Below are 27,694 nucleotides of genomic sequence, written 5' to 3'. Positions count from 1 at the left end.
AAATACTTGTACTCGTACGCATATAATGGCCGTGCGCGCGCGCGTGTTGGATGAAGAACGCGAACTTTTCAACAGTTCCCGACGTTTTCCTGTTAAATTGTTTGCATTTTCGCGCGCTGGTCTGCCTAACTCTTCTCAAGTCTTTTGCAGTTTGCCATTTCGCGGGATAAATCTCAAGATGCGGCGCTTCTTTTCTTTGATAGTTGTTCTTTGCCTTACACTGCTTTTATGCACTGCGGACCGAAAAAGTTTTATTGCTTTTTATGCAAATGTAAATACTGTAACTAATGCTTGTTTTGCATAATCATAACCTTTTTCTTGCAAATTTTTAAAAATACTATTTTTTTCAACGTAGAATAATGTTTTGATGATTAAAAGTTTTTCTTTGTTTATAAATGATTTTTGACGAATTTTAAACTTGTTTATCTTTTACAAAGTATTTATATTAGGTTTCAAAAAAATTACTTGACCGAATAAACTCAGTAGCGAATTAAACGCAATGAAAGAAGAATTTGAAAGTTTCGCGACGCTCTAAGGAGAAAATCTTCAGCCAATAAAGACAGCAACGAGTTGATGAAACGACTAAAATGCTTACATACGACGTCAGCCGTTGCTTTCCAATCTGAAGTAAAAGTGTTTCGAAACGAAAAAAGTTTTTCACGAGCGGCCATTACGAGACGAAATCACCCTCGAGTATTTTACATCCCCCGATGTATAAAGCCAGCGACGTGCGCGCACACAGCACAAAGTTATTTACAGAGGCGCGCGCTGCTGTTTTAACTTTTGCGTTGAGGTTGCGGGGTGGTGGTTGATGCTCCAGTGGCAGCATGGCTGAGTCCTTTGTAATCGAAAAAGTGTTTCCTCACCGCTGCACCAAACACCCAACTAACTAAGTAACTAAAATAAAGTAAACGCTACAATGTGCGGGCGAAGTAGTAAAGTTTTTTTTCTTCGTGTGTTTGTTTTCGTAATTTCTTCTTTATTTTTAAATTCGTCAGAGGTGAGAGGCATGCCACAAGATGAAGGAGAATGTGAATTATATATTGATGAGCAAAGTGCTACTTTAATCTTATACTTTTAAGTAATCAAATATTTATTTACTTGTTTAAGTCAAAAGTTTTGATGAGTTTTGTTTTTGGACCGTTGTCTTGGACATATAACAAACATGATAATTTTTTTTAAATAAAATGACAATAGAATAATGCTAAGTAAGTCGCTTTGAACTGAAAACAAAGTAATTTTAATAAATTCGCCTAGTTTTACACGAAAATTTAAATATTCGCACGCATTTGCATATTTATGATATAACGAGCAATTTTTATTGCGCCAAACACGAATTCAAATATGAATTCCAGCGTGCATTTAAGGTAAATTAAACGATATACGAACGGGGCGAAACGTTGCACATGCGGACCACCCCACGCGAGTAATAAAAATAGCGCGAGAAACGCAATTTGAGCGCGGTGCGCACATGAATGGAATTCGTTGCATGCACACACGCCGCCACCGCCGCCGCCGCTTACCATTGACTGCGCTATTCTGCCTCGATTTTAACCCGGTTCGCTTCACCCGTTGCGCAGCACCCCTCGAAGAAGCCTCATGAATATTTAAGATGCGGCCGCGTGGCAAAAAGCCACCACCGGCGTGTTTCACCCTCTATCTTCTAATAAGAATATAACAGGTGTTTTTATAAAAAAATTAAATTTCATTTATTTTCGCGATATGATTTGAATATTTCTTTGTTAATTTACTTAAAAAAATGTTTTAATTTATTTTTATGTTTAATAATTTATTGGAACACTCTGTATATGCGGCATATTGTTGGTGTCAAAACACTACAAGTATTGTTTTTGCCCCGAAGTGTTCTGGAAACGCAAGCGAAGCGCAATAGCGCATGGAAAAGAAGAAAATTACACATACAATTAAAGCAGCCCATTATAATTTATGCGTGGAGGGGTCCGACGGTTCTATAGGGCATGATGCGGTAACGGCGCCCAGCGCCTCCACCATTGCAACCATGATGCCGCCACGCCTCGCCTGCGAAAGCGACAAACGCCGCCCGGGTTCATTTGCAGCCCCACAGAGCGGAAGTAGTGTAATACACGTTGGCGAAATGTCGACAAACAACTTTGCCGGCGCACGCAATACGTGAACAAACGCCGCGCAAAAGGGCCGACGAAAAGAGGAAATGACAAGATGAAAAGCTACAGGAATAAGGGTATTCGAGTACATACCAAGTACCAACTACTTGTAGCAGCAGAAATATATATATATACTGCAAGTGAACAAAAACGAGGAGATATTTTGTATTTTAAAAATAATTGCATGTAATTTAAAGTTGAATGGCTTCGTTTCTAAAATGCCCAAAATGAACACCAAGGGTTAAAAACACCATTACACGTTGCTGTTTTTAACGCGTCGCATTCAAGCGCCAGACGAAAACGCACAACGCAATTATAAACTTGCTAATTATAACTTATGTGACGCGAAAACTCGGCGAGCGCTTTTTCGTCGCCACCCTGCGTTCGGTAGGCGGGCGGATATTTTCCGCTAACCCCGTTTCGAAGTTCGCAGCTTAAAATTTATCATAAATTACGGGCGTACGCGCGCCGCGTGCCCTCCGAACTGTTACCGCGTTACGGCTTCTTTTGTGAAGGAGAAGTCTTGCGTTGACATTCCGTAGCTAATACACGTTTAAGACTAAAATGTCTTGAGTAAATATGTAAATTTGCTTCAAACACCCGAATTTGTCACAAATAAGAGCTGGAGTTGTGGGTATTTATTGTACAAATTGCACAAATAAAACAAAACAGATTGTTGAAATTTAATTTGGTTAATAAATGGATGTATTTTTAGGTGTAATTTCGGGGGTAATATTGAAATATGCGCTAATTACACGCCGTGCTGCAGTTTTTGGGGTGGTGAATGCAGGGCAGGCAATTAATTTCAATTTTAAAACTCTGATAAAGTTTGAGCATAAATTTAAAGCTCTAGTTGACCGATAATTACCGCCGGAAACTTTTCAACGTGTTGATTAAAATACATGTTAATTAATCTGCCGACAATAGCGAAAAATAACATCAAACATAATAAATACTAAATGTAATAAGGTTATTTAATAGTAAGTCTTTTAATATACTTTTACTACGTAATATACATTTTTAATTAATTATTTATTTAATAACCGGTATTTTTCACGTATTTTTTTTTTAATTGTCCTTAAAAACTTAGCTTTAATCGCATTTCGGTATAAATTGAATTGAATTTTTTTCACAATGTTTCTCAGGCAATTTTGTACTTTAAAAACCCGGAATGTTTTCCCATACACAACACTCGCCTCATATACGAGTATGTGCTGCGTCCATTGCGTCCGCGCCGGTAAAAAATGGAAAAACACGCGTCCTGCGTTTGTGTGAAGTTGAGTGTTTCGAACGATTTTTCATTTCGCCCGCTTTGTAACACCACCACCCCCGGCCGGCGCGCCGGCAACACCAACCAATTTAGCCGCTAACAACGCAATCTAAGCCTTCTGGGTGCGCTGGCGCGCGCGCGGGTTTTCTAAATTTCGCTCGCCGGCACGCCGTTATAAATGAATTGTTTGTGTGTTACCTCCGATGGCGATGCGCGCACACCACCCGCTGGTTGTTTTGCAATGATTATCAGGATTTTTTACGCCTCCCCGCTGCTGTGTATTTCCGTTTAACTGTGCGCGAAATAAATGAGCGCAATTTATTTACGAACGAGCACGAATTCAAGGAAACAATTGCATTCGACCGGTTGAAATTACCAGCGTGCTATGCATTCGTGTTGCAATTTTTTCCAAATTCATTGTGTTATTGTGTCAAAACAGAGTTCATAAAATAGATATTACAATGCACTCGGAATTTGCTTCGCTTGGCTGCGTTTGACAGAGTTGATTTCATTTATTCTCCCTTCAGGCGAATTTTATTGCATGGCAAAATGAAAATAGATAAATTCGCAACTTATGAGCACGTTTTTTTCTGCTTTTGAGTTAGTAACGCCAAGATTTATGAAATTATTCACGTTTATTCGCATAAAATGTGAGACGCATGCGGGAAAAATCTTGGATTTCTATTACAATTCTCATATTTTAAAGTTTTACCCCTTTTGACATTCGAAACGCAACTCCTTTCAACTTTCAACTACGAAGACTGTGAACTTTAGTGCGCTGTTATGCTTTTGTACTCGGCGAGTGCATGAGTCCGTGCATCGCATCGAATTTGCATTTATGTCGCTTCGGCCACTTTGACTGGTTTTACCACTTAAACCGCAGTTATTCTTCGCGCCGCGTCTCCATTGTCTTATTGTGTTCGATGTACGAAAACATCGGATTTGCATCAGAAAGTTTGAGTGAGCCGTGCGAAGCTCCCAGCCGCAGATTTACAGCCTTTACTCTTTACACATCGATTCAAACTCGTTTTGCGATTGAAACAAAACTTAAAACTAAACAATTCAAATACTTCTACTAGAAACATGATAGCTTAGTATTATCCTTTTAAGCATAACGAATTTAGTGTTTTACTTTTAATTTAATTTAATTTATTATTTTACATTTATTTTATATCATGCAGATAAGTCCATTTTATTTATTTATTTTTGTGCGGTTTATACTTTTAGGAAAGCATCAACTTGTTTTATTTTTTCGAGCGTAATAACAAACCTTCGTTGTGTAGCAGGCGCCCAACGTCAATTTTATTACGCGTATTTATTTGGAACGCAACTGGGGCGCACTAAATTCTCAACTATTGTGTTTACCACTTGTGTAAAAATGGATGTGTAATAAATAAATATTTATATGACAGCGCGCGATTGTTGTGCGAATAAAATTAATCAAAATCGTAAATAGCAATATAAATAAATTTTGCGATCTTTATTAATAACAAATAAAATAAATTGAGCTGTAATATTTGTAAATTTATTCTGTTTGACGAATAAAAATCGTAATCAATGGTGAAGCTTGATTAAAAATGCAATTGAGGTAGCGTTTTTATTTCCAGGCATAGAGAATGAAGTGTTACGCACGTATAAAAACTTTATATACTCGTATGCATAATATTAATCTATTTTTGGTTTGGCTTTCAAACTATGTAAAATTACATTGCCTAAGCAAAAAATCTCATTTTATAAAATTTTATAAAAAATATATTCAATTTGCCCATTTGCCCATTTTTTTCTTAGGACTTAAAATTTCATCTCTTAGATTTCAATTTTTACTAGCCTGTCTAATAGAGAATTTTCCGTAGATTAAGAATCTGCAATTTGCCCTTTCTATCTCTTTTAGTTTAAGAGATATTCACAATTGAAGAAAATGGTCAAAAATTAAAAATTGTCACTTTTAGCACTTTTAGTCGCATTTTTCAACTTTTACTCTTTGAAATTAAATAATTTTAAATTTTTATCTAATAGAGAATGATCCAATCTTTCATAATCAACAATCCACTAGTTCCTATTTTTTTTAGTTTAGAAGATATTCGCTATCAATCGTTTTGTAGAAAATACATTTTTAATATTTTTATATATAATATGGTTACTTAAATATTCTGTGATTAATCCACTTTGATATAATGAAATTATTACATTTACATGAAATCATCATTTCTTTGTTTATTTGTAACTTTATATTCTATAACGAGCCGAAATAATGACACTGCTCGAATGCTCCAATTTTCATAATCGATCAGCCCGTTTCACCACCAATTTCAAGCCGCGTTTCCCATTATGCATAAATAAAAGCGTTTGTATAGATAAGTGCGATTGGTCCGAAATTTCCCCAATGTGAAATTTTGCGCGTTCCATATCGATAGAGTAATTTTCACGCGCCGCTGTGTGGCAAAAACAGCGAAACATTTCGGCGGATACATCTACATAACACATAACAGCAAATCATCACGCCCGATCTTTCACATACGCGTGCATGTAATATTTTCCCCGGCATTCATTAAGTAACACAGTGAGTGAAAGAGCGCGGAAAACAGATTTCAGTGGTTATCGACAATTTCACGATTTCACCCATTTCAGGCATTCCCGGCGTGTGTTGCAACCCAGCGGGTTTTGTTTCTGTTGTGTTACTGGGTATTTGGCACACAATGAATGATTATCCTAATAAATAATCAAAAACGTGCGCAAAACAAACGAATACCGACAGCTAATCGATACAAATATTTTGGCTTGTAGAAAGTAATTATTTATGTAACAAAACATTAAAGTGTGCAAATTTTTAATATTTTTTAATATAAATAAATTTTTGCATGAGTTAGACATGAAATAACACAATTTGAATTATATTTTAAGATGGCAGTGTGTTTGCAATAACTTTCAACTTGGTTCTTCATCTGTTTGAACCGCTGTCCTTTTCTTCTCTGCAGTCGCATGTGTATGCAAACTCGATTCCCCCGGCTGGCAACTGAAGTCAGAGTTAAAGTCATGCTGCGGGGGTGGCGGGTCGTTACCGCCTGCCTGCCTGACAGCCTCGGTGGCGAATTATTCATTATGATAATTACTTTGACCTCATTTCATCTCTCATCTATCGTTTAACTTCGTTTTGAGATGTTTAAAGACTTGTTCAAATCAAAAAAGTTTGAGAAAAAGTCAGCATTTTTAAATTTCAACCTAGAAATCAAGCCGAAAATACTTATATAAAGTCTAGGTTAGTGGTAAAGTAGGTAGTTGTAATTTATATCGGTTTATGTGGCGGATTGCGGGGGTGCCTTTAACCTAAATCACTTTTAATTCCTATTTAATAATTCAGCTGCGTTCGTAAATAAAGTGCGAACGATGCTTTTGCCAAGAAATAAACAGCGTGCCAAGGAAGCTGCCAGCGACGTAATTTTCGAAATAAATATAAAAGATGGCAGAAGAAAAATAAAAAATATAAACAGCGCCATGAAAATTTGCATAAAAATTGCGGCGTTAAGAATAAATTATTAAACGCTAGTATTTTATTATGAAAAACGAAGCAATTAAGCAACGCATTGAAAATTACCTTCTTTAAAAAATTGTTTTATAAGAATTTAATTCTAAAAATGTATATTCTAAAAATATTTTATATAATTATAAATAAAAGAAGTATTGTTTCAAAAATGGACTTCTAGAGTAAATTATTATGTTTATTTCATTCATTTAATGCAATGTTAACTTCAATAAAAATATTTTAATTTGTATAAACAAATAATAGTTTTTTACGATTATTTTGGTACCTATTCTTTGCTTTATTTTCATTTTTATGATTATTAAATGGCGTAAAAAGTTACACAGCGGCTTGAATAGCACTCGCACAACTTTTAATATTCATTCGAAAACACAACACTCATTAGCATTCGCTGGTTGCATTTCGCCCATTTCGTATAATGAAACAGCCAACGAAGCGTGGAGCAACCCACTACGAGTATCCTATTCTTCTAAGACTGTGATCCCAATCCCGAGAGCGCTGATGGTGGCCGAAGACCCCACAAACGGTAATGGTATTTAAATGGCATTCAAATAGAAACTCATAGTCGTTGCGTTTCATTGAACACTGTGATGCTACAAGGTAATCGCATCTTCTAAACCAAATTCTAACTTTCTGCATTTGCTAAACGGTTTAATCCGCATCATTGTCATAATTTTATTTTGAAGAAGAAAAAAAAGTTGCGGGGTTGTTAATAGAATTGTAGACAGATGCATATGTTTGTAATGAATTATGTTTTTAATTAAGCATTAACACGAAACAATGTTGGCGGGGAATGTGAAAGCTTAGAGTGTTACCAGTTTAGAAGGTGCTTCTCAATTTAAACACCGTTTTGCACATTTGCGCATTGTGTGGTGAAGCGATTTCCACCAGATTTAAGCCTAACGGTTTCGGGTCTTTCTAAGCACAGCCACAAAAGTTAATTATCATTAACTTTTATACTGGATAAAAATATTACCGCATTACCCATTGAAACTTACCCTAAAATTCTCATAATTCGAGTTTTATTATCAAAAGTTTCTCCTGTTTTTGTTTAATTTTACATGTGCAGGTGCCTGGCATGCAGAAAAACGTATTAAATTTTTAAATATTTCACTAGTCCAACAACATCAATCATACAAATATGTATTTTGTAATATTTATAATATTCATATTTCAGTATACAAATATTGTGTATTTTATTCTATCGATGCGATTCAGTAATAAATCATTTAATTCGTTTTATAATTGCGTTTTATATTACATAATATTTCACGTCAGTATAGTCTAAATTGAGTGCAATTATTATGGATTTTCGGCGGCGCAATTATAGAGAGGAATTTATTAATTTTCTCGGCCACTCGGCCAGCCCGTCGTTCGTCGCTCATAACTGGCACAATTTGCGTAACATTGTTATTTATTGTCGCGCGCAATCATCCCGCGCGCATGCATGCTCGTTTAATTTATTTGCACGCGTCCCGATTCGAATTTGACTGATAAATAATGAATAATAATAAATGATTAACGGTGAATGTTAAATGTTAATTAAACGCCGTGCATTGTAATCCCTTTAAATGTAATTAACGTTTGATCCAACTAATAATATTACCATAATTAAATTTGTTGTATTTCAGTTTTTATTTTTATTTTTGTTTAATTTAAAACATTGTTATTTTTCACTTGATTTAAGTTTTATTATAATAAAAACAGTTTTAAGCTTGAATGGGATTTAAAAAGCATATAAAAATAACAAGTTTGCATCTAATTATATAATTTTAATGCGCTACTCATTCAAAGAGTAATTCAAAAGACTTTTCAACATTCGTATCTTTCTGTCGCTATTTGTAACTGCATGTAATCAAAGCACAACTTTACCTCTTGCGCTCAGCAACTAAAATCCGTGCACTCATAATGCACCGCTTGACTTTTAAGCAGCTCACATTTGCGCGCATTATTTCTTCCTTCTTCACAATGTACGGTTTGCGTGCTGCATCTGCATCACACTGCAGCGTGGTGCATTTTGTGTTTTGCGCATTAAATTTTGCATTCTGAAGACGGCGGCGCACTCTTCAGCGCGGCACGTAGAACAAACAATGCGAATAGTTTAAAACATGCCTGCACGTACGATTTGCAATACGGCCGGGAATATAACAACAACACAGCGCACACCTCAAAAAGTACGGAGTTTACAAGAACTCTACTACTGTATTACCCTAGTCGAGTGTACGAGAAAGAGTTGGTTGGGATAAGCAACGAAAATGCGAGTATACAGCGTGAAGCGACTGGAAGATGCGGGGAAATGTAGGATGTAAGTCACGTTTGCAATAACCCTTTTGTACTGTTGTTTTCGAAGACGCGAGAGGAAAAGGAACACAACAGAGGTGAAATTGTTGTTTGTGAGGTTTGGCGGTGCTTTAAAATGTAAAAAATATTTTCGAAATGTTTTTTTTATCTAACATTACACTTAAAAATTTAATTCGGTTGCGTCGAATTGCGTCAATATTTGGTACTCTCTAGTTCGATAAATTCATTTTCGGTACGTTTATTTCCGGTCTGTAATGAAATAATTATCTCGCGTGCTTCATTCTGTTGAGTCAATAAATATTGTCGTGTAAACAATGAACGCAGTGTAGCCGTATTATTTTTGCAATAAAGTGCACATTGTGATGAAAAAAACAGAAGAAAGACCTTTGGGATATTTGAGCATCAACATCCTGCTCCTTGATAAAAAAACTAAAAAATATTTATTTTTCAAATAAAAAATAAATTTTAAGTTATTGAATACTCCAAATATTTTGTAAATTTTTACGTGTTAATATTTAGAAAATTTGTGTTTAGTCCAAAATGAAAAAAACACACAATTCCAATATCGTGAGCCGTATGTGGTCTTTGCCTCCCCCCTTTTTACGCCACAGAATATTGCACTTCCTTTCGTGCATACATAAAACTTCCCCTAATTTTGAAAGTGCTGCGTGTAGTGCGGTAATGAATCATCGCCCAACAGGAAGTTTTTTTCTTCTAATAACTACAAGTAACTTTTATCATAAATAAAATACGCATCATCACAAAGAATAACACAAAAGTTGATTCATCCATTTAATATTCGAAATACGCATTCCCAAAATATTTTATTATATATCAACATGTTTCCGAAACTTTTGACCAATTCATTGTTGTTCGGTACCCTTGTTGTGGTTTTTATGCAGTGACATGACAACACATGGTGTATAACACCACATGTTTAACTTGTAAATACACATCAACACTTCGATTGGTACAAAATTGAAAAACTTTCGGCCGTCAACAAAAAAAAATAACACACATACCTGATTCACCAGCATCCACAGCAAAACCGCAGACCTCGCTAACCCCCACAATGTACAAGCGTGTTGGCCGGCTGTCAGTTTTTCGCTCTAGGAAAACATGACGTGATGCTCAGGAAAAATTCTCCCTTCAAATCTCACACTCAAGTCACTGATTCGATTCGCACGCTTGCGAGTATTTGCACGGCGCTATTGTTGCACGTTTTAAATCGCGTTATCAATCCCGAAATACATAAAGATGCATGCACCCTTCGAGTAAGTACGCAGCGGCGTCGCGACGCTAACTGCACAGCGACGTCGGTCTCGCCGCTCGTGGCGAATGTCGACACAGTGGGGTGTGTGGGTGCACGCCAGCCGTCGTGCAACGATTCACCCTCCGGCGCCCTCCGTCGCCCTTCGGCAACGTCGCGACGCCGCGCGCGTGCGCTCCGCGAATATCAATAACAGTATATGGGGGATGGACCAATTCTACAGGATGTCCAGTTGGTTAATTTCAGGCAGGATTTTCAAAATATAGATCAGTTATTAAAAAAGTACTTATAATGTTAAATATCAATACTCTTAAGGTTTTGTAAACAAAATGACGCATAAAAGTCTATTACAATCAATATTTTATCATTTTTATGATATAAAACTTACTTTTTTATCTACATCTTGTTGTATATGTAACAGCAGGCAAATATATTAACCAACCCCAATGTTTTTATCAGTATATCGCATAAGGACGAAAAGGAATGCAACAACTTTGTACACTAACTTCTAAAAGTTTACAAAGATTTCGCAAAGTGCCATTATCGTCCCGTCCCGAAAGAAATATAAAGCCGTGCAACTATTTTAAAGACTTTGCACCCTTTTGGCCCCTTTGGCACTTTTTATAGTTGGCACGCTTTAAATGCTGCTATTAAACACAACTTTTCCGAATATATTGTATTGACAAACACATTTTTTTAAATTTTATACAAACATAAAAAAACAATAATAATGCGCTTCACTGGTGGTTTTATTTAATTATTGGATACAGATATTCATTTCCTGAAAAAGAAACAAACGTTACACATATTTAAGTGTTGATAATATGAAAATGTCATTAGTTGCTTTAGCCAAATGTAAAATATGAAATGTAATTTCTAAATGGCGGCTCGTAAATTAATTAATTATTAATTTACTAGAGTACAATGTCCGCAGGCAAATAATGCTAGATAAGATGATTGTAAATCGTAATGTCCTGCTGTAGGTACATCAATAGACGTATTGTTCAAGCACGAGCAAGACCCGCGTGTGTATCATTGATATGCACGCCTGAGCATACACCTTATCATCAATTAATTAACTTGACATGATAGCATGATAGCCTCCCGCCAAGGAAGTTACCAGTTCAGTGACCAAAGCTGCTTGCTTGACAGGATATGGGGTAATTTGTATTAATGACCCGATTGGAAAACAAGCACCAAACAAACAAACTCATCATGTTAAACAATTTCCCAACATTTTACATTACAACTTTCTGACTGTAACATCAAATTCAAACGAAATCGATTCCTTTGAGGGTATGTCTGTCGAATAAGTCGTGAGTTTGTTTTTCGTGGAATAAAACTGAAGTCAGTCATGGAATGACTCAAATATTAATAACATACCGTTTGCCTGAAGTTGACTCGTCCTGAGTTGATTTCTTGGATGTCGCAATCGATGAATTCGTGGAATGTGCATTTAGCTACCGCCGCCTTCCTTTATTATTTTCAGCACTGCGAGTGTGATGTACCAAAGGATGAAGAGGAAAGGAGGGTGTTGCCCGCAATGGGGCCCACATTGAAAATGGGGCTCGGCCTCCACCTCCACGCCATCGACGGAAATCTCAACTTCCTGTTCGCAGACATCGACATCGACGGTTACAGGCATTGTGGATGAGCGCAAGAAATTTTGATGAACAAAAATTTCAACATATAACCTGGACAAAAACTTAATTTCTGTCTCTGACTTAGAGAATTTATGACATAATATCAGATTGTATTTGTTTTACATGGCTATCACAATTTTTTACATGATTGCTGCTAGAATGGCATTTGTATAAAAGTGGAATCATATGATTTGGTACTTTATATAATATTTCAAGACAAATGATAGCATAGAATCTAGAAATAATGTAATTATTTATATTAAATACTTTAGAACTGAGAAAAATTGATACTGCAATATCCATTTATGCTTTAAGAGTTTTTCTCATATTTATATAATAAATTTGTCAAAAAGTAAAGTAAAAATATATTTATCTTATTCTACCTACACATAAACTTATTACATACGAGTATAACATTTACATGTTTCCATTGTCATACAGATAATATCAGTCTGATGGTGATATGTTTTGTGCTGCAGCCACCAAAGTATTATGAATCTCCTTGGCATATGATACTTGAGCATTTACTGTGGCTAGATACTGTGGATAAGTCAATGTGTTGTCACTAATCCCCAAGTTTTCTGTTCTTGTAGGAACAACAGGCATTGGCAGATATCTGCTGGAACTTTCACCCTGAGAGATGGCTTTGATGGATGTCTTGAGATGTAATTCAATTTGATCACAGAGTGAGTAGAATTCTTCAAGATTTTTGTCAAATCTTGGTATTTGGCCATCTACTCCTTTCCTAAAACAAATAAACTTTGCCAGTTATATCAAAATTTACTTATTAAGTTATCCTCTTACAAAGATCCAACATCTACTTGACAATTTTGATTTAAAACCTGGGCAGCTGTCTTGATGGTATTCTAGAATCAATTTATTATTATTAATATGTTAAATTATTTTAATTAAGTATAGCTCACAGAAAGTGAATCTCGCAATGGTCCAACCAAAGATTTAATCTTTGATATATTATCAAAGGGCTGCAAAGGTTGTTGAGGTTGTTGTTGTACAGGCACAGGTTGCTGCGGTTGAATTCCCATGACTGGCACATTCATTTTTGCTTCAGTAATTAATTTCTCTTTGATATAAATAAACCCAAACTGTATTGTCGGTATTAGTTGTTTTGCAAGGTTGGTTTGATTATATTACGGATACTGCGCATGCGTCAATAGAGTTAAACGTCAGAAACGTCAATTGAACTTGTCTAGATCGTGCTAAATTCAAAATTCAAGATGTACAACACCAATTCTCTAACAATTTTATTAATATTTATGTTAAATTTACTTGTAAAAACTAAAAACAACCTTTATTATTTTTTTAATGAACAAAACTATGCAATAAGTCTACATGTAGACAATGTTTTAAACGAAATTCTCAACAAAAATGAATAAAATTCGTATCTCCCGCTCTTATTTTAGGTTCATGTGTGTTTCCCACTCTCTAAATTCTTGCCCCACCATTGACTGCAAATCATATGATCAATTTCGACCTGCGGATCACAAGATCTGCTCGCCCTACATTTGTCGTAAGTTTGGCAGGCGTTGTCGCAGAATCCCGAGTTTATTTCATCCTACAACAAACTAAATCCAACCAGCAACATGGCTCTCAGCGATGCGGACGTCCAGAAACAGGTTTGTAATATTTTCATACGTTATATTAGTCAAAAATCTTGTTGGGTGATCTTGTGACTTGTAACTAACTCAATGCCTTAATTTTGATTAGATCAAGCATATGATGGCTTTCATTGAGCAAGAGGCCAATGAAAAAGCCGAGGAGATTGACGCTAAAGCCGAGGAGGAGTTCAACATCGAAAAGGGACGTTTGGTTCAACAGCAACGTTTGAAGATTATGGAGTACTATGAAAAACGCGAAAAGCAGGTTGAACTCCAGAAGAAAATGTAAGCATAAATATTAACACAAAAGGTTAAGAAAACAAAATTTTCATGAATATGTTTCATTTACAGTCAATCTTCTAACATGCTGAACCAAGCCAGGCTGAAGGTTCTGAAAGTGAGGGAAGATCATGTGAGAAATGTCCTTGATGAGGCCAGGAAACGCCTGGGAGAAGTCACATCTGATCATGCTAAATATCAAGAGGTTCTCAATACCTTGATCCTCCAGGGTCTATACCAGGTAATATTGAGAATGTTTAAAGTTTATTTGATGAATAACTTTATTTAATACTATCCTTTTTCTTTAGTTGTTTGAAACAAACGTTTTGGTGCGTTGCCGTGCTCAAGATCGATCCATCGTCGAGAATTGCCTCTCCGACGTTTCTGGCCGCTACAAGGAAGCTGTTGGCAAGGAAGTCATTCTTAAGATCGACACTGAGAACCCGTTGCCGGCCGATGCCACCGGTGGTGTGGAACTGTACGCTCACCGAGGCCGCATTCGCATCAACAACACACTGGAAGCGCGCTTGGAGTTGATTGCTATGCAATTGATTCCGGAGATTCGTACGGCTCTATTCGGACGCAACGTCAACCGCAAATTCACAGATTAAATACACATCCGCACGCATTCAGTATTGTTTATAAAGCGATTTTATCCAAATACTTGTTAATTCTGTACATAGCAACACTCAAGCGGGTCTGTCTTGTATACAGATTGGTTCTTGCTGATTTTCAAACTCATCTGGACAGAACATTACCGAAATCGCCCGTTTTTTGATTCCATTTTAAATATAATATTAACACTTGGTTGTAGTGTAGATATGTTATTCGTGCGAACAGTGCAGAAATGCTTCTATGTGTTAAAAATGATGGTAGGATTATAACAGTTCAATAATTGGCACACGAAAATGATAATAATTCAGGTAGTGTAAATTCACGTCTAAACGTTGTCTTGTTGCAATAAAAATATATAAATATATCTGTTGTAATTTATTATGGTGTTTGATTTTACTACTGGTAAGTCCTCACAGCAGTTCCCTATAAACTCTTTACTTTCAGGAAGTGCGATAAAATACTCTGCCAGAAGTTAGTAAGTATTCATAAGATTATTTAGAATAAATAAATATTTAAATATGCTTAAAAATTAAATCTTTTACCAAATGCCACATTTTTATCTTCTAAACCGTCCAGAAATGCCAGCTCGAAAGATTGGATCAAAGTTTTTAAAATTTAATTTTGTCTGAAAAGCAGGGTCGAACTTTTCTTAAAAACTAATTTTGCCCGAAAGACAGGGCCGCACTATCTTGTAAAAATTAATTTTTGATAAGTAAGATAAGAGCAATTTTCTTAGAACAAGATAACTACAAATCATTGTTTTCTTAAATTGATTTTCAGCAGGCGAACCTCAAATTTTGATTCGTTCAAAACTAAAATATGAGCGAAGCGTTCATTACCTATAAGGTGTGATTATTACCTAAACAATTGGTCTGATAACAAAATATTACTAAAATAAATTATTCATAATCGTGTTTTCTCTTCTCTGTAGCAATAAAAAGTTTAAATTTTAAATTTTTATTTTTTGCATAAGAAATGATGGAGAAATTGAATAATCTAGTTTTTCGCAATTTTCTTAGAAACGATTAAAGTTAGAAGAAAATGGTTTTCAGATTTGTATTCAGAGCACAATTCTACATTATGTGACACTTTAAAATATGCAATTATCTACACTTATGTAATAACTGAAAATAGTCAATAACTTGAAAACTAATTACGTCATTGAAATCAAAGTTGCATAACTGGATTCCTTGCGTCATTTTACATCAAGTTAGAAAGTTTCATGAAAATGGAAAGTGTGGTTCAATTTCGTCAGTCTAGATTTTCACCAGAATTTTCCGAAATATTGGTGTTAGCAGAAAACAAAATAGAGATTGTTCATCGCATTGCGATTCTCTATCGATTGGCGTTTTCCATTTTCCTCTAGCTTACAAAAAAAATTTTGACCCAAAAATTCATCAAGTGTAACCTCTTGAGAAATTTTCATGGTTTTTTGTCAACCTCGGAAAATCACGAAACTAAATCAGCTATTTTATAGATCTGTGTCATGGCATGAAAGAAATGAAGAAAATTCTTTTCTAATTTTATTACTTTCTGAGAAAATCGGGTCGGAAAATTATGTTTTACTACCAGAAATTTACAAGTTTTAAAATATTATCAATGCTAGAATTTGATGCTGAACGCAATGTCGTTTTCTGTTTATGTTTATCTTTATTAGTTTTTGAGATAATCGATAATTAACTTGTGGTGGAAGTACACGTTTCAATCAAATGCGTATAAAGGGTAAACTGTTATAGCTATCAAATAAAAAGTTAAGTAAACAAGATAATTAAAAGCCTCTCTACACAATGGTTCTATTAATTTATAATAATAAAAAAATATCCGGCGCCTCCGCCATAAATTAGTTAATTATTTGAAAAAAATGTAATTAAAAAAATAAGTTTTTAGAGCTGATTCTGGAAAAAGACAACTATACAAAGAGAATATTTTAGAATATTATTTAATTAGACTTTTGGTTTATGAAATATATGCATAAAACAGTTATAATTGATTCAATTACAATTGTACCGTTGTCGGTTCAATAGGGCCTTAAATAATGGTGGTAGGAGAAAAGTTTACTAAAATGTATTATTTGTTATAGTCAATACTCCTCATAATCCAAAGAAAAAATTTTAAAATTCAAAATTTTAGTTTATAACATAAAAAGCATTAAACCGTGAAAATATTTTGTCACAAAAAAGGCAAAACTTTTTCATTTTTTTAACAAGAATTAAAAATTGGAATTTTTTAATTCTGATTTCAGATTCTGGTAGTTTTTAAATTTTATATCAACTATCCCAGGACAATTTTTTGCTAACACTGATAAGTTGGCAATTTTCAAGAAAATTTCGACTTCGCACAGAAACGAATTTAATTATGGTAAATATTATGAAAACGGTACATCTTAGAACAAAATTTTATTAAGATAAATTATACAAAACTACGGTTTCTTTAATATTCTGTAATAAAAAAGTTAAGTTTAAAATTCCATTTTGTTTTGCTTTTCAATTATCTTGGAAACTATCCGGGAATGTGCTGCCGCTTGACTGTCCATCCATAATTACAATTGAAAATTCTAATTAATTAAAAATTTGGCCTGACCAAAATTTAAAAATACAGTTCAACCCTGCTCTGCGACAGAATTTTTTAAACTAAGTACGACCCTGCTTTTCAGCCAAAATTAATAGTTTTTAACTCGACACTTAGGATGTTTCCAGCCCCTTCTAGTGTCTGGTGGAAGAGTTGATGTAGCCGAAAAGAAATCTGTAAAGCGTTTGACCTACACAAGCCACGATCCTTTCTCTCCCTATTTTGTTTATTTGGGTCACGTATTGGGGATTCTAAGGGTATAGTTTAAAATGTGTGGTCATTTGTAACTCTTACTTTATTTACAAAACTCAAACATACATTAATTATTTTACTTTATTCGTAACATCTTCAGCTTGAACTGTTGCATTTTCAGCCGTCCTCTGGGGCAAACCTAATAAACTCCTAACCGCTTCGCCATAGTTGTTAATTGTATATTCGCTTTCACCTTCGTTCATATATTTATCCACAGCACCCGCATATTCCTTGCCGTGTTGAATCTCTTCATACGGCTTGCCGAATAAAGTTTCCAATGATTTTTTGGAAGCATTCTTCTGCCAATCGTAATATTCCATATCAGCTTCGGATTTAAGCTTCTCCCAAGTTTCGACATTCTAAAAAATTAACAAAACGTTTAAAAATTAGAACTATGTATTGAAATTTAAAATTTAAGTAAACTTACGTTCGATTCATGATAGAGTGCCGTAATCAAGTACATAGCGTAGTCATAATTTTGTTTCTGCATTGGGCATCTATCAGTAACAATAGTTACTTTATCGGTCTCCTCATCGTACCGATCGCCGACAAGTCGTAAAAATTTGTCTTTTGCATGCGCATCAAGCTTCAAAGCTGACAAACTAAACTTGACAGTGATAATTCTCGCCATTGGATCTCTTATAGTTACAGATGAATGACAATACATGGATGAAGTCACTTCTAAAGGAAAATATTTCTCACATATTTTGTCGTTCTTCAGCTCTTTAGGCCATGGTGTACAAAACTTCTTAAGAGCTTCACATTGTCTGGCAATAACAGGTGGTGTTAAATGCAGAAAGTTGGGAATTTTCATAAGCTCAGCATTTCCAAATTTGTCTGGGGGTGCTTCACCCCTTTTAGGATAACCTTGACGAATGGGGAGAGGGACAACTGCAGGGTGGAAGGTTCTAGGTCCTGGCCACACACTGCCCCAGTCTTGATCAACCTTCATTTGCTCACTTCTGGGCGGGAGCACGTCGGGTTTTACAAATTTCCGTCTTGGTATATTAGTTCTGAGATTTCTTAGGTTCAAAACTCTGAATTCACCTACAATTAACCATGGATTTAGAGACATATAAAACACATTTTTATTGTAATATTGATACAAAAATTAAATTAAAATAAATAAATTAAATTAAATGATTTTCCAAGTATTCTTAGTTAGCAAATCATATAAGATGAGTAAAAAAACCAACCCTAATGAAAACTGCTACTTTTTCATGCAATCTCCTTCTTTACTTTGGTAAAGATATAATGTGTAGTGTTTTTAAATTATTTATTTATAGCTTGGATATTAAACAGTGTGCAGTTTTAAAAGTTCAAAAGCGACTTTATCAAGCGGTTTTGTTATGGTATCAGTATTATTTAATAACAAAATTCACCTTCTTTTTCTTCTTCTTCGCCCGGCTTTGTGGAATAATATGTCGAACATCGAGGTATATTACGCATAAGCTTCGCATCAAAAACTCTTGTGATTACAGACATATTTTCTTTAATTATTCGTGATTTTAGCAAATTAATGAGAGACTTGAGGCAGGCAGATATATTTAAGGTTATGCCATGCACGGTACTATTGTCAAAAAGTGTCTGAAACCGACTAAATACACGCGGTGTTCGAAGATTTTCCTTCCACTTATTTTAGAAACATCATTGTCCTTTAATTTTTAACCACACTATTATAGCAGACATGCTAGGTTTTATAATAAGTGCTCTAAATTTGAGCAAAATTAGTCGGTAAAAGCTAAGATAATGCATTTAGTCAAAGTTCTAAACTCATTTTATTAGCATATGTATAAACATACGGTATAAAATGTAGAGGGCAATGTTGTTCATGATCATTTTAAGTGACAGACTGAGATGTTGACAGTCGCATTTGGTCGCATTTGGAAAAGAAAAATCATTGACAGGTTGACGGTGTTATTTGGTCAACGTTTAAGAAAATTCGCAATTTGATGCCTTTTTATTGCTCGCATCGCATGCCCACATCTCCAATTCGCTGCAAAATCATTACCCAATTACTCCGCAATAGTCGTTTAGTACGCACCGCACAAATATGATAAAATTATTCTCCTTGAAACAACAGAAAAAAGACGGGGAAACTTCGCCCAGGGCTGGCAATCAGAAAAAACCCTCAGCAGCACAGCTAAGGATAACGAAAGGTATCTGAATTGTTTAAACAAACTTTATCACAGCTCTAAATACGTGCAAACTTTGCAGACATAAACGAATTAAATTTGCCCAAGACATGCACTACAGAATTCCCAGATCCTGATGACCTACTCACATTCAAACTGATCATATGCCCAGATGAAGGCTTCTACAGAACTGGCCGCTTCGTATTCAGTTTCAAAGTAGGACCCAATTACCCGCACGAGCCACCTAAAGTAAAATGTGAAACACAAGTATATCATCCAAACATTGACCAGAATGGCAATGTTTGCTTGAACATCCTCAGAGAGGACTGGAAGCCAGTTCTAACAATAAACAGCATTGTCTATGGGCTGCAGTACTTGTTCCTGGAGCCCAATCCTGAGGATCCATTGAACAAGGAGGCAGCTGAGGTACTCACAAACAACCGACGTTTGTTCGAACAGAATGTTCAGAAGGCGATGCGCGGTGGGCAGATTGGTGGCACGTATTTTGTCCGGTGCTTGAAGTGATTGCAGTCAGAATCACCATACTTGATGGGAGACTCAAGTATAACATCTTAACAACACACTTTAAGGCAATTTATATTATATACATAGTTAATGTCCTTTCAATAATTATAAATAAGGCATTATTTTTCATTTTGGCTGAAAATTTGAACGATTACAGTTGGAAGATGCTTAACATTTAATTTTATTTATTTTATTTTTATCAAAACGGAAAATGTTGTCTTTTTATAATTCATAACCGGCATAACATCTATTTGGGCCATCAGAGTTATTTTACCTTGAACTAAAACATTTATTATATTCTTTCAACATTCACATTTTAAATTAGAAATTTTCGCACCACTCGTTGTTAATAAATAATGGATGAAATTTTGTTGCATATTTTAGGTTTTAATTGTATTTAATTGTTCGCGGGTGATTTTGTTTCAAGTTTTTACTTAATTTATTATGCAAAAAGGCGTCTATAAATTTAATACCTACATATTTTGATAACTAAGGATCACGCATGTTTGCCCAGAAATAATTGAATATAAATGTAAGTTTAGTGAGTTGGACGAGGAGTTGTGGTCTCTTTAAAGAAATAAACTGATATTTTTAAAGGTTTTTGCGGTGATATCTCATATGTGGTCAAGCTTTACATGTTCTTCAAGTGAATCTTTGATTTCTGAAGAAGAATAAATGTGAAAAAGTTATAACAACAGAAATTGGAAGTTAGTAATGCTTTTAATGTTGAATTTATTATTAAAACTAGTAAAAGCTTGCTCATTGCAGCAATGGCGAGCTTTGTTTTTCTAGTACGTAAAATATTCTTCATTTTTGTTATCAAATTCGTCCACAGAACTGAGCCACATGTTTGTTTAGCGTTGCCATAGCAACGTATTATGCGAGTACAAGATGGGAAAACATTTTGTCATTTGTGTTAGTGTCAGTCGAATACATGATTGATGAAGCATTCAATTTCATCTTTTACCCTCTTTTACTGGTACGTACCACTCTTTTGTATTAATTAATCATCAATACTAACTCAAGAATCTGCTACCATCGTTCACATTACTACGATTTCTACGTTAAATTAATCCGCCATTTTGATAAATTTCGAAATTTGGAAAAATCTCATTGTGATTTGGGTTAAATAATGTGTTCCGCTTAATATTGATGTTTTTATTCAATTTACAAGATACGTGATGGTCGCCATCACTAAAAACACTTTACAACATATGCTTGTTGCGTTCGCTTCCTGTTTTAACAAAAATGTTTCAATTTAACGGTGCTGCATCGAACATATTTATACAAATTAATCTCCCTCTCATCGCCGCGAATTTAAAAAAGGCACTTACCACATACATAAAAGAACAACGTAAGTAACACGTAAATAACAAAATCGATATACATACAAGAGATAGCAATAGGATTCATTCCAGAATGTAGAATAACATTTACTGCAAAATTGTGACGACGGTGATACAATCAATATATTAATTATATGCCCACGACGTCCGCGCTGGACATTCGGCATAGAAATACACGAATGCACAATAAAACTTCATATGTAAACAATAAATTCCAATCAATTATTTCAATACGTAATATGTAAAAATATGATCTATGATTCTGCTGCTGCTCGGGGTTGTCTAATATCATGTGTCGTGTTGTGTGGGTGGGCTGGTTGCTGATTATTTTTGAAGTGTGATATACTAAATGTTTAATTATCACGTGTGTAATCGACGCTTCAGTTCACGAACCCAGCGAGGTGTTGCCAAAGTGGAACGAAGTCGGTACGGCTTGTTGCGTAAATGAATATCCTGCGGCAGAACAAATAATTGTAACAACAACAAAGATTTATTTAAAAAATATATTTATTGACCTCCTTGTTGCTCAATCTTCTTGCTCTCCTTGGCAGCGCGCCGCTGGTCGGCAAGCACGCAAATCTCCATCAACGAACCATTCTGCGCTTCCGTGAGTCCCATCATCAGCACGTGATACCATTCAGTCTGATTCGCCTCGAGTTGTGTCATGACTTCCTTAAATACAATGTACTCATCCACTTCGCAGTCTTCCTCGTCCAGGGGCGTCGTGTATGCCTCAAGGACCATTTCCTCGTTTAGGTCGAAATCCGAATCGTCGTCGTCGTTGGAGTCGTCAACAGCGTCTTGTATTGTTGCGTTTACTTGAAAACCGGCATTCGTTAAGGCGTTCGTAGTTTTCCTCGAGAGTGTATCAAGATATTCCTTATCTTCGATATCGTCCTCATCGGAACTAAGCGAGTCCTCAATCTCACCGCCTTCTGAATCTGAGTCTTCCTCTTCAAACATTTCTTGTGCTCTCGCCGCGTAGGCGCGTTTCAAACCGTCGAAGAGCAGAACTAAAGCCGGCATTACTTTCGGTGCCAATTCGTGAAGAATCGCAGGTCGTTGCGGTAAGCTAATCAGTGTGCACATACCAATCACACAGAGTTTCCTATCGTGAACGCCTAGGAAACAATCAACGTCGTGTAACCACTGCGTGAGAAACTGCGACGTAAAGTTCGGAAGTTTTTCTAATACAGTGAATAACAATTCCGGACTATAATATAAAGCTGCTATAAGAACCTAAATACAAAAATATAGCATTTTAAAACATGTGTTTAATTAAAACTTCTTTTTACTTACCTGTAAACACATTATTCTAAGTTCACTCGTGCGCACTTCTCTCAGTAACCTTGACGCCGCCAATTCAACCAATAATGGCGCTGCGGCATCAATGCGGTTTTTGTACTGCAGCAATAAAACTTCTAGAAGTTTGGCTGCGTGACATTCGGGTCTTCGCCCATGTCTTTACTCAAAATTTCCTTGCACATGTTGTAAATAGCCAACAGTCGCTGCTCGTTGGCCAAAAAGCCATCCGTGTCTACTGTGATGTAATTGTGCAGCGCTGGCATCATGTCAGTGAAATGCTCCAAACCATTTTTCATAAATACCTGGTAAAGTAACTCAAAGACTTTCCACATCTCCTCAGAAATATGCTTGCCAGTGCAATCAAAAATAAGCGATAACACTTCCTCATAAAACTCCTGCACCTCGTTCTGTAGTACATGTGCGACCACTTGCAGCACAGTTGGTTCTAACTGTTTCATAACTTCTGGTTGTTCCTCCATCACAGTTAGCAGTGTCTCGATGGTATTGAGAATGCCCATGGCAGTGATGGCTTTCTCATCGGACCCCTCATCAGTGTCTAACACTTGACTAAACGTCGCTGCTAAATGTTGGCAAATCTCAACCGCAATCGGTGTAAGCTGTTGCGTGAATTCACACACCAACTTCTGCATCACGCCGGTGACATCTTCATTCTCAGTCTCGCGGATAATCGTCAGCAATTCCAAGGCAATTTGTTTCACCTGTGTCTCGATGTATTTATTCGCACCATCTTGATAATTCAATAAACTCTGCAGGGCAATCGCAGCCTCTACTTTCACTGGGAGTTCTTTATCTTGCAACAATGCATTGACAGTCAAACGCACTGCCTCGGCAAGAACTGGTTCCTGTTTGTACGGTGCTTCCGCGAAATAATGCAGCACCCAACAAGCGCGCGCTCGCATATGCCCTCTCGCACTACCAAACTCTGGGAAGACATACTTCAAAAACAGTTGGTCTAATTGTTCTTTGTAAATCTTCTTCTTTAATAGTACATCAGCTAATGATCCCACCATGTGCAGAGCACCATCTTTACGCTGCGGTTCAGTATTTGGATCGTTCAACACTGTGGTTAAGAACGCCATTGTTTTCTGCAGCATGTCTTTGCGTTTTTTACATGAAGCATGCAAAAGGGATTGCGCAGCGGTAACAGGCGAAATAAAATCTTCGAATACGTCGAACTTCACTCTGATGTATTCATGTGGGTCGACAGACCAAAGTTCTTCATCTTCGGCGCTATATGACATCAGTGGGTACAGGATGTCTTGTATTATGGCACCCATATGAGGCTTGAGGAGTTTCCACGTGTGACCGTGCGATACAGCTTGATTGACATAGTTGAGGGTTTGTTGGAGAACACGTGGTGGTTGCCAGTTACCAGCGCGATAGGCGTCCAACAGGCGTAAGAGGACTTCCAATACACCAGAAGAGAATGTTTGCAAGTACCATTCGGCGAACTCGTTGTATTCTTTGGTTACATTACCGGGCGATCCGTAGCGCTCGAACATTCGATACAGAATGTGTAGCGCCCACTTTTTAGCTTTCCACCAAGGCAGGTCAGGTCTTTCATCTTCATCCGGCTGGAGAGCTTGTGGTGGCACTGGTCGTTCTGCTACTTGCCTAATTGACAATAATAACATTTAATTTATGCTCTAAAATATTTAAATAAAATAATACCGGCAAATTTCCATCCATTGTGTAAACATATCTTTGTTAATCAAATCCAGTGGTAGTGTGTACTGTGTGAGAGCAAAATACACCTTCAATCCTTCTTTCTGCAGCAGAACTGCAAGATCAGATGAATCCGGCATAAGTCTAACGATGAGTTGATACAACAGTGGCAATAATAAGTTCATCGCCTCGTGCAGTGGCCCCCGATCGTCAGACTTTTTATATTCGTAGTTTTTCACCAACTGGTAAAGACACAAAATGGCACCATGCCAACCAGAGGCATCTGGACTTGATAAATATATACTAATCTGAAATTTATGACAATCAATGAATAAGAAGATGAATCCAGTTGGGTATTGAATTTACTTTGTCAACAATTTGAGTCCACCGTCCGGGAAAATCATGTTTGATCATGTTGTTCACACACGTACATAACTGTAGTCGAATGAGGTCCGGAGCGTGCACCACAGCATCCACAATAGAATCCCTAATGAGTGCTCTGTCCTGTTCATGTACAGCAAATGGCAATGGCATAGGTATCTCAGCTTCCCTCTCAGCCCAACTTTGTGATATAAGATTTTTTAGGTAGATTGCGCCGGCCTGTCGCACGGGCATCTCGCATTCGTTTGCCATCACAACTTGCAAGAGTGCTGGTGCAAATCCAATAATTTTATGTATCTAGGATATAAAAACAAAATCATCAAAATCATTTCAAGTCGTAAAACTTTCGCATGGCGCTCCACGTTGCGATAGTAATGTGAGTTGTACTCCCAACGTGACCTGCATGAATTTTAAATGATTCATAGCGCGGAATTTCATGCAAATCTGGCGCGTGGAGGTTAGGGCAGCACATTATAGATTTAACAGCGCTCGACCTCGATGGCAAATCGAGGAAATGCACGTTTACATTTTCCTTTTTTCTATTCCATTAGAAATGTAATAAACAAATAGGTGTAGGAGTTTCCTTCGATATCATCGCGTAGTTTGCGTAAAAATCGAAAACGAAACGTGAGACACATGTTTTGAGCACATGTGGTTTTCCAACCTGAGTCAGTTGCTCCTCCGCCTGTTGCCGCTGGCCGGGGTCGATGGTGGCTCGCAGCAACTCGATCAGCTTCTTCGTCTCCATCTCTGTTATCCTCCTGAGGAAGGCTGTGTTCGTCGTCGAGTAAGAATATTAGAATCACGCAACAATTTCAGGAAACAACGAAAAAATGTACACGGGCTTTTTCGTTGGCTAGCCGATTATATTTGTCAAATTGAAAGCGGTCACGTGACAGACGTTGCTCTGATAGTTTGATCGAGGCCCACTACGCGGCGTACTACGTCACTTTTATGAATTTTTATTTGTTTCAACAAGTTTTCAACACTATATTGTACTTATTATAATCTATAGCTAGGCGAGTGGTCTTTAAATATACTAACTTTTATCTAATTATTTTTATTAAAATCTAGTTTAATTTATGTAAATACCAAAAATCTTCTTTAATTATCTTCTTGCACGTTGAAGTCGGCAACTAATATTACACCAATTGTGGAGCTAGACCGCATGCGTTCAAAACAAACTCAACAGTTAGAACTTCTTGCGCCATTTTTTAACGTTACTCGCTTTTTAAAACTGTGAAACAAAGTGCACACAATGTCGGCTGTTATGGAACAATATCCTGAAGTAGCTGAAGCTGCTGATTCATCAATGATAGCAGTAGATGCAGTGAATGTGTCCAATGTATCTTCCGAAGAAGACTCATCATTTCAAGATATTACAATGCTTCTAGAATATGGCATCGACGAAGTGGACATAAAGAAGTTTAAGAAGATTGGCATTAATACCATAAAAGGCATTCAAATGACCATGAAGAAGAACATGAGAGAGATTGGTTTGGATGACATCAAAATTGAAAGGATTTTAGATATCTGCGGAAGTCTTAATGCTTCGTCCGGTTTTATGACAGCGATTGAACTATCGACCGTGAGACAGCAAATTTTTAAACTTAGCACTGGCAGCAAACGACTCAAGTAATAACTACACTTTTTAAATTGCATTACTAGTTTACTAACGTATAAATTATTTGTTATAGTCAATTATTGGGTGGTGGAATAGAGCCTATGTCTATTACTGAAGTTTTTGGTGAGTTTGGCAGTGGTAAGACTCAACTAGCACATACTTTGTGTGTTACTGCTCAAATGCCTGGTTCAAATGGATATGTTGGTGGGAAAGTAATCTTTATTGATACTGAACACACTTTGTAAGTAATTTTCTTTACTAATAGTTGCATAGTTATGATTTGTTTTAAATATTAAATTATATTTTCTAACTTTAGTCGTCCTGATCGTCTACGACCAATCGCCGATCGTTATAATTTGAACCAAACCAAAGTATTGGAAAATGTGTTATATGCACGTGCTTATAATTCTGAGCATCAGTTTAATTTGTTAAACAATGTCGCAGCAAAAATGCATCAAGAACCGGGCTTTTTTAAGTTGCTCATAATTGATTCAATTATGGCGCTGTTTCGTGTAGATTACACAGGAATGGGTGAATTGGCTGATAGACAAAACAAACTTGGGCAAATGTTGTCGCGTCTGCAGAAAATGAGCGAAGAATACAACATTGCCGTCTTTATTACCAATCAAATCGTTTCGGACTTCTCCGCCATGAAGGACGAGGCTAAACCAGTCGGAGGACACGTCATGGCGCATAGTAGCACTACTCGCATTGCGCTGAAAAAAGGTATTGGTAATCGTCGCTTTGCGCATTTATTTGATAGTCCTGAATTTGAAGCGGAGGAAACTAAGTTTGCTATTACCACTGGCGGAATTGATGATTGTAAAGATTAATTTAAGTTGCCAACCGTAAAGTTAAGAAAAATTAAAAGTTACTGAATTTATATATTTACACCGGTTTTATTTTATTAGGAAAGAGCGGGATTTTGTTTGTTATTTAGGTAGTTATACCCCTCCAAGAGAAGGTCACCTTCCGCGTGCAATGTGCGATTTTGCACTTTATGCAGTTGATATAGTTAATGCACAATGTAACCTTAAAGCTAACAATGCGCGCGTTGCATAGAAACGGTTCTATGGTCGTTTTTCTACCCGTGAATAAAGTAAATATTTCGCGTTCGTGGTTAAAATATCCATTATACACGCGCGGGGCATAAAATCTCGTGGTTCAAGACTCAAAGTGGTCCAGCATGCACAAACCAG

General features: G+C 36.3%; 7 protein-coding genes across 8 annotated transcripts in view; 3 read left to right on the top strand and 4 right to left on the bottom strand.

Annotated features, from left to right (window-relative positions):
- LOC135793564 (follistatin-related protein 5-like) overlaps positions 1–10,617 on the bottom strand; it is a 56,849-nt gene extending 46,232 nt beyond the window's left edge. The window contains exon 1 of the mRNA XM_065304579.1: positions 10,273–10,617. Coding sequence (XP_065160651.1) covers positions 10,273–10,287 — 15 coding nt within the window. The 5' untranslated portion in view covers positions 10,288–10,617. The remainder of the gene's footprint in view (positions 1–10,272) is intronic.
- A 634-nt stretch (positions 10,618–11,251) lies between these two features.
- ix (mediator complex subunit intersex) lies at positions 11,252–13,327 on the bottom strand. Its single transcript, XM_065304581.1, has 4 exons — positions 13,087–13,327; positions 12,968–13,029; positions 11,904–12,908; positions 11,252–11,301 (listed from the first exon to the last, which is right to left on the bottom strand). The coding sequence occupies exons 1-3, from the start codon at positions 13,219–13,221 to the stop codon at positions 12,611–12,613; spliced, it is 495 nt and encodes a 164-aa protein (XP_065160653.1). The 5' UTR covers positions 13,222–13,327; the 3' UTR covers positions 11,252–11,301; positions 11,904–12,610.
- Positions 13,328–13,375: 48 nt separating this feature from the next.
- Vha26 (V-type proton ATPase subunit Vha26) lies at positions 13,376–15,051 on the top strand. Its single transcript, XM_065304580.1, has 4 exons — positions 13,376–13,797; positions 13,889–14,064; positions 14,131–14,299; positions 14,367–15,051. Exons 1-4 carry the CDS (start codon positions 13,765–13,767, stop codon positions 14,667–14,669), a joined length of 681 nt encoding a protein of 226 aa, XP_065160652.1. The 5' UTR covers positions 13,376–13,764; the 3' UTR covers positions 14,670–15,051.
- A 2,467-nt stretch (positions 15,052–17,518) lies between these two features.
- Positions 17,519–19,232, bottom strand: mRpS35 (mitochondrial ribosomal protein S35). Its single transcript, XM_065304055.1, has 3 exons — positions 18,876–19,232; positions 17,921–18,540; positions 17,519–17,852 (listed from the first exon to the last, which is right to left on the bottom strand). Exons 1-3 carry the CDS (start codon positions 18,976–18,978, stop codon positions 17,565–17,567), a joined length of 1,011 nt encoding a protein of 336 aa, XP_065160127.1. The 5' UTR covers positions 18,979–19,232; the 3' UTR covers positions 17,519–17,564.
- A 105-nt stretch (positions 19,233–19,337) lies between these two features.
- On the top strand, positions 19,338–20,753 carry UbcE2M (NEDD8-conjugating enzyme UbcE2M). Its single transcript, XM_065304056.1, has 2 exons — positions 19,338–19,652; positions 19,711–20,753. Exons 1-2 carry the CDS (start codon positions 19,547–19,549, stop codon positions 20,151–20,153), a joined length of 549 nt encoding a protein of 182 aa, XP_065160128.1. The 5' UTR covers positions 19,338–19,546; the 3' UTR covers positions 20,154–20,753.
- A 141-nt stretch (positions 20,754–20,894) lies between these two features.
- On the top strand, positions 20,895–27,382 carry LOC135793202 (meiotic recombination protein DMC1/LIM15 homolog). 2 transcript variants are annotated; one of them, XM_065304054.1, is made up of 4 exons: positions 20,895–21,132; positions 26,266–26,506; positions 26,569–26,736; positions 26,812–27,382. In XM_065304054.1, the coding sequence occupies exons 2-4, from the start codon at positions 26,337–26,339 to the stop codon at positions 27,326–27,328; spliced, it is 855 nt and encodes a 284-aa protein (XP_065160126.1). In that variant the 5' UTR covers positions 20,895–21,132; positions 26,266–26,336; the 3' UTR covers positions 27,329–27,382. The 2 variants fall into 2 exon arrangements, with proteins under 2 accessions (XP_065160126.1, XP_065160125.1); XM_065304053.1 differs by lacking the exon at positions 20,895–21,132 and having other exon boundaries at positions 25,758–26,506.
- On the bottom strand, positions 21,297–25,767 carry msk (importin-7 msk). The gene is given in 7 exon segments (XM_065304045.1): positions 21,297–21,952; positions 22,015–22,738; positions 22,799–22,944; positions 22,947–24,439; positions 24,497–24,798; positions 24,857–25,168; positions 25,536–25,767. Coding segments are annotated over 7 exon segments (3,129 nt in total). The 5' UTR covers positions 25,620–25,767; the 3' UTR covers positions 21,297–21,884.
- Positions 27,383–27,694: the final 312 nt, after the last annotated feature.

Source organism: Atheta coriaria, unplaced genomic scaffold (assembly GCF_025399875.1).
Source record: "Atheta coriaria isolate IRGN ID8LTWV9N9 unplaced genomic scaffold, Caltech_Dcor_3.1 hic_scaffold_6_pilon, whole genome shotgun sequence".
NCBI classification, from domain to species: domain Eukaryota; kingdom Metazoa; phylum Arthropoda; class Insecta; order Coleoptera; family Staphylinidae; genus Dalotia; species Dalotia coriaria.
The sequence above is the reverse complement of the archived record's forward strand: the minus strand, read 5'-3'. Positions and strand labels throughout refer to the sequence as shown.